Source organism: Chlorocebus sabaeus, chromosome 9 (genome assembly GCF_047675955.1).
Source record: "Chlorocebus sabaeus isolate Y175 chromosome 9, mChlSab1.0.hap1, whole genome shotgun sequence".
NCBI lineage: Eukaryota > Metazoa > Chordata > Mammalia > Primates > Cercopithecidae > Chlorocebus > Chlorocebus sabaeus.
Genome location: NC_132912.1, coordinates 56555126 through 56565962, shown reverse-complemented (window position 1 = coordinate 56565962; position 10837 = coordinate 56555126). Strand labels below are relative to the sequence as shown.

Below are 10837 nucleotides of genomic sequence, written 5' to 3'. Positions count from 1 at the left end.
CAGCTGAATACTGCCCTGCCCACCAACATGCTCCTGGCTCTCCCCCTGCACTGCTTTCTCCTCTTCCATAGCCCTTCCCTCCTCCTGACTCCTCTGTCTCATGTGCACCACCAAGCCTCTTTTGCTTGGCATGAAGGTCGGAACATCCACTCTCACCTTCATGGTAGCCCAAGCCATTTCATGATGGCTGCACCCTCAAGATCCATAGGCCACTGTATTAGTTCGTTCTCATGCTGCTAATAAAGACATACCTGAGACTGGGTAATTTATAAAGGAAACAGGTTTAATTGACTCACAGTTCAGCATGACTGGGGAGAACTCAGGAAAGTTACAATCATGGTGGAAGGGGAAGCAAACATGTCCCTTCTTCACACGGCGGCAGGAGAGAGAAGAATGAGAACTGAGGGAAGGGGGAAGCCCCTTATAAAACCATCAGATCTTGTGAGAACGTACTCACTATCATGAAAATGGCATGGGGGAAATGGCATGATATGTACAGATTATGGAAACTACAACTGAAGATGAGATTTGGGCGGGGACACAGCCAAGCCATATCAACCCATCAGTCCCCCTTGATGCTATGGAAGGAAGTACACAGAGGCCACAAGAAGTACAAGTTCTTTTCTTGCTCCAACCACTTTTCTTCAAAAATTTAACATAGGAAATTCCACATAAATAAATTCTCCACTACATTACATGTATATGTGTGTTGTACACATGTGCATATCTAAATATATATATGTCCATATAATTTAAAAATGTATGTTCTTAAGAGTGATAATAACATTTTGGTTGTGTTTTTTTAAAACTTCATCTGTTAGACCTTAAACTAGAATATTTACAGGTAAACTGGTGTGAAGCTTTGTATTTGTTTTAAAACACTCCAGTTAAAAAAATTGTTGAGGGCAAGGACAAGACAAAAAAAGCTGGGAAAATGTTAAAACTTGCTGAAGCTGACAGAAGAAGAGGAATGAGATTCTCTCTACTTTTGGCGTGATTAAAAAATTTCTTTTAAAAGTGATTTTTGCCAGGTGTAATCCCAGTACTTGGGAGACTGAGATGGGAGGATAGCTTGAGGCCAGGAGTTTGGGACCAGCCCAGGCAACATAGTGAGACTCTGTCCTGAATTTTTTTTAATTTAGAGTTTTTTTTTTCTAGTGCCCAGAAGAAAACAAATGAATAGAACCTGAAGAAATGAGTGGACAATTAGTCTGAAAATGAGAGCTGTCTTCAATTTTTAAAAATTTATTGTAACTAACATTGATTATGAACACAATCCAGGTATTAGACGAGTGCAGTGGCCACAGTGAGGAAGGTCAGTCTTTGCCTGTAAATGTCTCACAACCAAGGGACACACTGTGCATACTGTCCTTTTCCCCAGAGGTGTGAAGTCAAGGAAGGCTCTGTGAAAGACGTAATGCACACACTTGAGAGAGGCCTAAAAGAATAATGAGGAATGGGTAAAAATCGTGGGAAGGAGGAAACACATGTGATGTCACAACGAGGCTAGTTCATGTTTACACTCTTCAAAAGGTTTCCATGTGGCCAGTGAGGGAAACTGCAGGGAGACAGATGTGGATTAAATCCTGGGAATGGTCTCCCCTAGAAGGGCTGTTCAGAGGGACAACGAGCTGATACTGGGGTTCTTGGGGCCCCTCCATTCCACATAGGTCCAGCTAAGAGGAAATGACCACCTCTTACAGATTTCATAGGAGGGCTTGAGACATTGACTAGGGGAAAGCAGTGGACATATGGGTGCTCTTCCTTCTGGGTATGGCCCTGCAGAGTCTGCTTTCTGCCAGACCCAGGGCTGCAGCCAATCCCCTGCACTTCCTGGGGATTGCTGATGGCTCCAACCTGCCCAGCAGCACCATGGGCTGCTCACAGGGGAACAGATATCCACAAAAGGAGACTCCCATTACCCAACAGCTCTCATCACCCTGATGGGCAGCTCTTTTGAACGTTTATGTGATCTCATTGGGAGTTTGTCATGAAGAGAGAGGGTCACACTTTATAAACAATGAAAGACACAAGAATACTGCAAAACAGACATTCAAGGAAACAATGGAATTGGAACCTCTTTTGAGTGGGGCTTCTGCCTCCTGCCAGATGCAGACTCTGGGTGTATCATTGAACTGTCCAGGCTGCAGTTTCTTCATCTATAAAAAGTGGGTAGATGTCTACCTTCATTTACAGAATAATATATGTAAAATGTTATACGTCGATGTTACATATAAACATACAAATGTTATAAGGCTATGTATATGCAAAGAGTAATATTTAGCGATTTCTAATCACCATATATAATAAAATGATTAATTTGATAGGACAAATCTTCATTGACTTTAACTTTATGAAGATAATGACTATGTCCCCTTTATCATGAAGATAAAGACTGTGTTTCCCTTTTTACTCTTGAACCCCCTGTGTCAAGTTCAGTGCTTGGAACACAGTGGGTGCTCAATATGTACTTGTTGGATAAATGGATGGAGCTGCTGCAGAGGGTTGGTTTCAGAGGCTTGAAGCCCAAGCCGTTTCCACCCCATGGCCTGGGTTGTTCAGCTGTTTTCTTCCATTCCTTCTTTCTCCTTGTCCCCCTCAGTGTCTATGTGCCCTTCACCATCATCACAGACAGCTGTATGTTCTCTAAAGGAGCCATCCCTGCACTGCGGGGCTGCAGGGGGACAGCTGGGGGCTTTCCTGCAATGAAGACAGTAGCACAGGACCCACTTGCTGCAGCTGCAGGGGCCCTGGGCTGCCCAGGCATAGGCGCCCACAGGCACTGCAAGGAGTACCACACACAGGACCACTGTGACATGCAGGAGGCGCTCACGTGCCTCTAGCCCACCACCATCTCTGCCTGTTACAAAAACTACACACTGGCCCTGGTGTGGAGGCTGGCCCTTTAGGCTGAGGCAGGCTTCATATTTTGTGCCAGGAAGGAGGTTGTCCACAGCATAAGTATTGATTCCGGGGCCGATGTGAACCACCTCCTTCCTGAAGGCTTCATCCGATGCAATGTGGAGGGTGAACCACTCCTCCTCAGAGGTATCAGCCACTGCAAGCCACTCCAGCAAAATCCCATGCACTGTCTGTTTGACAACCCGCAGGTCAATGTAGGCATTGCCCTCCGAGGGGAGGGAAAGAGAATCAGGTGCATGTAGGGCCTGGGCAGGCTGGACGTGGAGAGAGATTACAAGGGTGCTCTTGCCAATGGAGTTGGAGGCCATGCAGGTGTAATTACCACTGTCTACCAGGTGGGCAGCAGGTATGGCCAGCTCCGACAGAGCAGTGTCTTCTCCAGTAGAAGATGTCAACACTGGGTGGAAAGAAAAGGAAAACAGCTGTGCATTTATCTAATAGACTGCTGCAAAGTGTCTAGCAATGCTAGTATTTGTTTTGTTTTGCTTTGGTTTTTGTTGTTGTTGTTGTTGTTAAAAGATGGTGGTAACCTCTTATGAACCTTGTACCTGGTGTCAGGTGTTTGCCTCCCAGCAATCCTGTAAGATAAGTAACTGATTTTTACACATAGGATGTTGAGGATTGGAGCAATCCATCAACTTGCCCATAGTGAGAGGTGTTCAGAAGCAACAATTCATCTGGGACCTGGCTCTTCAATCTATGAAGACCATACTCTTTCAACTTCACTAACTGCACCCACCAAACCACCTTTGCCTTCCTGAGCCATGGCTTTCAGGAGAGTTCTTGCAACTATGTGATTGTGTAATATTATGAACTTCAATAAGTACCTTCTTACCTTCCAAATGCACAGTTTCTCAGAACCTGGAGCCACATGCCTGGGCTCCTATCCCTAATGGAGCTCCTATCATATGTGGTCCTGGGCAAGTTGCTTAAATTTTCTTGACGTCAGTTTTCTTGTCAATAAAATGGGATGATACGCAATCAACTACCTCATTAGTTTGAAGGTAAGTGTTCAGTCTTAGCTTATATTTTTACGGAGAGATTATATATAACACGTTGCCAAAAAGTGATTATAGAACACCACAAAATACAACACCTGGATGCATTTCTTGGTTTTCAAAGAGGATACAACAATAAATCCCATATTTTTCTTTCATCGATACTGAATGTCAAACCAATAAGGTATGATCAAAACAATATAAAAATGTGAAAATTCAGTTAATTGGGTAGTTTTTTTGTTTTTTGTTTTGTTTTGTTTTGTTTTTTGAGACGGAATCTCGCTCTGTCACCCAGGCTGGAGTGCAGTGGCCGGATCTCAGCTCACTGCAAGCTCTGCCTCCCGGGTTTACGCCATTCTCCTGCCTCAGCCTCCCGAGTAGCTGGGACTACAGGCGCCCACCACCTCGCCCGGCTAGTTTTTTTGTATTTTTTAGTAGAGACGGGGTTTCACCGTGTTAGCCAGGATGGTCTCGATCTCCTGACCTCGTGATCCACCCGTCTTGGCCTCCCAAAGTGCTGGGATCACAGGCTTGAGCCACCGCGCCTGGCCAATTGGGTAGTTTTTGAACCATCCAGAGGTTTGTCATAATGTAAAACAATGTCTGGGCAAACGACTATATTTCCCAAGTTTTACCCAGCTATTCCTAGTTGTCTTCTAGACAGAGAACAGAAGACAGGACACAAGGAATGTACAAAGATTTTTCTTTTCAGCTTCGAGATACCACCAAGGAGGCCATCCTTGGCTTTGTGATGTGCCCAACCCTACAGAGTAGCATGAAAGGTAATCCCAGCTGAGGTATGAAAACTGAGCACAGGGTTCCAGGAAAGAAGAGGCAGGTTTGAATTCCAGCCCCAGGGCCCACAGAGGTCACTTCCTTTCCCTGGGTCCCAGTATTACAAATTCAAGCCAATAAGGTCTGAACAATTTTATGTCAATGTTATTTCAAACAAGCACCCCAAGTGATTCAGTTCAGGCAAGCTAAGGAAATGAGTAATAGATCATCTCTAGAATCAGTCCTAATAAAAAACTCTAGAATTCTAAAATACATGGTCCAGTGTTTTGCATCTAGAAGATTCCCAAAGACTATATCTGCTCATGTAAAATTTTATATTATTTACACAAGATATTAAATTAGCCCTGAAATGTGTATTTACATAGGTGTATGTGTTCTAGAGAGATCTGTATGCAAACATTTAAAATAATGCCAATAATGGAACACTACCTTGGAATCTTTTCTGTTCTAGTGAGCATAATTCAGGGCTATCCCAGTCTTACTTGCACCCATCCTTCGTGATTGACCCAGCTTTGAACCTCTCTAATGAGGATGGGATTGCTACAGAGCTCTCCATTCCCTCCAGATACACCGAGAGGGTGCATGTGGCTTACCATCAAATTCTCTCCACATACTCAGGGGATAAGTCCATGCAATGGATGGTGAGGGGCTGGCCTGTGCCAAGCATCGCAGGGTTACATTCTGTCCCACCCGGATGGTGACATTGGCACTGGGGGTTGAGATCTGTGGCTTCATGCAAGTACTAAGCTCAGTTTCATGAAAAAGCTGCCCTGCCTTGGAGAGAGGGCCCCGGCATATCAGGTAGGAATTCACCAGGATGACTGGGAGGGTAATGGACTTGACAAACTGGACAAGCCCCCTTAGGCGACAGTCACATACCCAGGGGTTGTCATGCAGCGCCACCACCAGGCTGGAGAGAATCCCGGTCCCACAGTCAGGTTGCCGGCGTTTCAGGTAGGCTGGCCAATTCAGAAAGACACTTCTGGATACAACTGTAAGCCTATTGGAGGATAGGTCAAGGTAGGTCAGGCTGACCAAGAATTGAAGAGCCAGCTCAGGGAGTGCATCAATCTTATTGCATTTGAGATCCAAGACCCTCAGGAGAGGGGTGGCACGAAACGCTGTCCATGGTACTGAGCGGAGCCTATTCCCCTCGAGTCTCAGCTCCCTCAGTTCTGGCAGATGCTCCAGGGCTCCCAGGTGGATCACACTAATATTGTTAAAGTTGAGCCAAAGGTATTCCAAGGTGCTCATGTTGATGAAAGACCCTTGGGGCATCTCAAATAAGGGTGAGTTTTCAATTCTCACTTGCTTGAACTCTTCAGAAAGGTTCCCAGGGATCTTTCCCAAGGAGACAGATATGCACTGCAGAGTCCTGTACAAGAAACCAGAACAACTTTAAGACAAACAACAAGGAACTGGAAAGTGGGGTCAGGCTGATCCTGGCATTAGACATGTGAATCAGAATAAAAATATTATTATTCATTGAAATAAAAGGGTTAGACTCATTTTGGTAAAAATGCACAGTTCAGCAAAGTTCAGTCCCAACTAGAATGAGTCTCATAGAGATTTGCTGATTTCCTGCCAATTCTAAGCCTGCTTCCACTCCACATCATCCCCAAAGAAAACCCATTCCCCATAACCCTCTAACATCTGGCCAGCAGAGCGCACCTGCCAAAACTCTCCTCTGAACAAGTGCATCCTGGCAGACAGAAAGGCTGAGCTGCGTGTGTATCCAGAAAGACCAGAACTAACAGGAAGTGATGAAAAACTGAAGCCATATTTCTCTGTAAGAAAATACGTTGTGAGTTTTGAATAAGTATCACCCCAGCTTCCGAGTGGCAAATCCTATTATTGGTAATCCATGGTGATGTAGGTCACACAGCAGCAGGAAAGCTCCTGGGAGCTCTGAGGTCTGTTACAGCCCAAATCACAGGTTCAGTCAGAACACACGAAGGGGGATCAATGTCTCTTAACTAGCGTCAGGAAATTCAACATTTGTGTGATTCTTGAGTCTGAAAAAGTAAACTTCAAGTCAGATGTCCAATTCCATACAGATTCTACATTTCTCAGTGTCTTAAAAAGAAGTCTGAGAAACAAGCAGGCACCACTGAGCACCACTGTTCAGGGGATTTGGCCAGAATCCATCTAATGTTTCATCATTTGCAGTTGATTCCTGAAACCTAGAATTTCCAATCATTTTCTCAAAGTGAAAATAGGTAATGAGTAACAAAGTAATTCTGTGTTCATTTCCATCATTTGTTCTCTTCCCAACCCCACAGGTGGTGTAGTCATGCTTCTACTGCATCAAGACAGCTGCCTCTGCAGCTTGTATCACCAGTTTCAAATACAAGATGGTATATTCTGATTAAACCAAAAGATTATTTTCTTGGACTTCACAATCTTTCCTTAATACTGTGTATTTCACTTCATCAGAATGAACAACCTACATTTTAAAAAGAGATATATGCAATTTTACATGCTTGCTCTTTCACTCTTCATTTATTCCACAAATATTTATTGGTCATTTGCTGTAAGCTATACTCTTGCTCAATGAAAGGAACAGGGTCGAGGGCAAACCTATTATAGACCCTGTCCCAAGGAGTATTATCTCTTGCTTGTGCTTCTGAGTCTTGAGATCTTTGTAATGTGCAGTAATTTCTGTGATTCTCCTCTGCATAGTGAGAATAGTAACAAACACCTCATAATGTTTCCAGGAATTTATTTTTAATTATTTTTTAATTTTTATATTTTTTCAGAGACGGGGTCTCACTCTGTTGCCCAGGCTGGTCTCAAACTTCTCAGCCTCCCACGTAACTGGGATCACAGGTGCAAGCCACTACTTCCAGCCATATTTTTAGAAAATTTTGAGATTATGTTAAATACAACACCTAGCATACAGTTGGTGCCCATGAATCCTCCTCCCACGGACAAACTCTTTAAGATCTGAAAAGTCTACATTCCTATTAACTAGGGCACTTCCAGTGGAATATTGAAATTCCATGAGTTCCTTTAAGACTCATGATATACATTGTACCCTACAAAAGGCCTCAGCAAAGAAAATCCGCTTAGCTAACCAGTGAGGGGGGAAATGGGTCACCAACTAAGCTGATTACACTCCAAGCTTTCCATCCAAGCCAGATATATTTGCAGGAGTTTCCAAAGAGTCTAACTCTAAAACCTGGCTGGATCACTGGAGTTTGTCTCAAGGTAAAAATCCAAAACAAAGCGAGAGCTATCGGCACAAAGTTTGTCACACATATGGCGATGTGCTGCCTGGATCCCCCTTCAAGGGATGAGTGGATGCTTAGCTGCAAGGAGTGCTTGCATGAGGTCATGTTCTTCCCAAGGCAGCCACATCCCACATCCAGTGACTGAGGGTGGTGAGGGCCTGACCAGTTTGCCCTGATGGGGGAAAACTCTGATGAGCAATTATCACGCCAAAGTACCCTACCAGATTTGCTAAGGCTTTGCCAGGCTTGTTTCCTGGAAATATGTGATTTAATTCATGACTATTCCAAACCACTAGTGGATTCCTTTCTCTCCCCTTACCCCAAAGGATAAAGATCTTAAGAGTCCCCCATTCCCCGCAGTTTCCTGTCTTTCCATCTCATGCCAGCCTTTTCAAATGAATCCAGCTCCATCCGACTTCCCAGAAGTCTGCGGGAAGCTCGGGAAGCACACCCACTGGCATGCTATCTCTAGAATCATCTAGGCCACTTCTCTACTGCCCCCTACTCCTTTCCTGACCTCCTTATTCTCTGGTTTCCTTATTTGGCATATGAACACAGGGAGTGGCTCTCTTGGAAACTGAGGCAGGAGACCAGGACAATTAAAGTTAGCGTGGGTCAAGTTATTTATGTTAAACAACCTGTGGTTAAGTGTAGTCCCTAAACTCAAGAGACCCTAACAAAAATGGCAAGAGGGTCTGGGAATATTATAACCCATCTTCCCTCTTGCAGGATGCTTTTCAGAACTAGGCTCTTAAAATTCTCCATAGAGACAGAGTCATGGGGGAGAAATTACTCTGTGCTTGTGAATTGCTTAGATATAAATGGCTTCAGGAAGACAGCTCCCTGGCTTGTCTTAATAGAATCTTAATAGGAGAGTGTCCTGTCTATTCAATTGGAAAATGCCACTCACTTCCCAATATTAGTAAAACACTGGGATACCTCAGAGAGAGAACTGGGCATCCTATCAGGGAGCAGACATGCTGTACTCCCTTTCTCTAAAGCTAGGACTCTTTCCCACCCCCATCCTCTGCTGCTAGCTTGTCTGAGATGCTGCCTCAGCTACCCACATTCTGAGGTATGCCTGTGGCAGACATACAAAAGATGACCTTTCAAAGCCTCCTTGAAATAGGTGGGCTACAAGACTCTTGATCTGGCTAATGAAATGTTACAAGAAATGAGGTTTGAAAAACCCTAACCCAATCTTCCAATTTATCTTTTTCCTTATTGTGGCAATCACTGACATTCCAAATGGTAGAGCCTTCCCAGCCATGTCCTTGAGTAAATAAGTGAAGCAGAGCCCTCCCTCCTTCTGCATTTCCCAAACTTAAGTAGAGTCTGTGGAACAGGAATACATTTTTCTGTGTTAAGCAGGGAACATTTGGGAATGATTGCCTAAGCATAAATCTAACCTATCTTAACTACAATGCCCTTGTGAATAAATATGCTCAGGTACTTGTATGTTGATTTTTGTCCTTGTTAGATTATATGATAATCAAGACAAAAATTTCCAGCTCTTGTCCTCTAGACAAACTGCTCACTGAATCCCTTGATTGATAGCCTAGGTTTGATAGCCCACATTCACTTTCCAGAGCACAATTTCTGTATTTGCCTTTTTGTACCCAGCAACTACAATGGGCAAGTGACCTTGGACATATTCTCTGCTTAATCATGAAGACTATAACCATGTTGCAGTCATAAAAAGAAATCATGAGGATGCTATGATTCCAACCAACCTCCAAACCAGGCTTCCAAGGCCAGCTATGCTGCAGCCTCACCATGGCCCAAATTGGTCTTCAGCATTGGAAGGCCAGAAATTCTTTTGCCAGGATACTCAGAGGGCATTCAATTTTCAGGGACTAACTCATACTCATCAGACTCACACATTAAAAGACTAAGGTAAGCCAAACATCATTTTATTTTTTACAATAAGAATGTGTTTCTTCCCATGACTTAAATATTCATGGGCATAATCCAGGATGATTCTTCTCTACAAGAGCAAACCAGGGAAGACAGGATACACAAAGGAAGGTTGACAGATGAGTATTGGGAGGCTTATCATCTTGGAGGCTGTATTAGTCCATTTTCATGCTGCTGGTAAAGACATACCCAAGACTGGGTAATTTATAAAGAAAAAGAGGTTTAGGGGACTCACAGTTCCACATGGCTGGAGAGACCTCACAATCATGGCAGAAGGCAAGGAGGAGCAAAGGCATGTCTTACATGGTGTCAGGGAAAAGGACTTGTGCAGAGGTACTTCCATTTATAAAACCATCAAATCCCATGAGACTTATTCATTACCATGAGAACAGTATGGGGGAAACTGCCCCAGGATTCAATGATCTCCGCCTGGCCCCACCCTTGATTCGTGGGGATTATTACAATTCAAGGTGAGATTTGGGTGAGGACACAGTCAAACCATATCAGAGGCCTTTCCGTCCAGACCATGAAAATAGGTCCCAATAAACCACTGGATTGTTGGCAAGATTGAACTCTCTCTCTCTCTCTCTCTCTCTCTCTCTCTCTCTGTTAACATCATATAAATACTACAGATTTCTTGCTTTTAAGTTCCTGATTTTTCTTCAAACAAGACTCAGCAAAACTGGCTACATGTTACTTTCTTTAGGTCAATAACTGTCCCATCATGATTGTTCACACAATCATTTAAAGGCAACACCCTGATCACTTCAACAGACGACTGCTTTCATCTACTGTGTTTACATTTGTCCTAATTTTGAGGGTGTCTATCATTCTCATTTATCAAACAGTCAGAACTGAGTCTTGGGTCTCCAAAAACTCACCAGAAATGCCTTTCTAAATCTTCATAAGGGGTAAACAAACTACAGTCTCAGCGTCAAATCCAGCCTGTCACCCGTTTTTGTAAAAAGTGTC

At 43.7% G+C, this 10837-nt stretch overlaps 1 protein-coding gene across 2 annotated transcripts; it reads right to left on the bottom strand.

The window, feature by feature from the left end:
• Positions 1 to 619: 619 nt before the first annotated feature.
• Positions 620 to 6565, bottom strand: LRIT2 (leucine rich repeat, Ig-like and transmembrane domains 2). Of its 2 annotated transcripts, XM_038008855.2 has the most exons (4): positions 6387 to 6565; positions 5309 to 6090; positions 3471 to 3500; positions 620 to 3319 (listed from the first exon to the last, which is right to left on the bottom strand). In XM_038008855.2, the coding sequence occupies exons 1-4, from the start codon at positions 6494 to 6496 to the stop codon at positions 2559 to 2561; spliced, it is 1683 nt and encodes a 560-aa protein (XP_037864783.2). In that variant the 5' UTR covers positions 6497 to 6565; the 3' UTR covers positions 620 to 2558. The 2 variants fall into 2 exon arrangements, with proteins under 2 accessions (XP_037864783.2, XP_007960937.3); XM_007962746.3 differs by lacking the exon at positions 3471 to 3500 and having other exon boundaries at positions 6387 to 6520.
• Positions 6566 to 10837: the final 4272 nt, after the last annotated feature.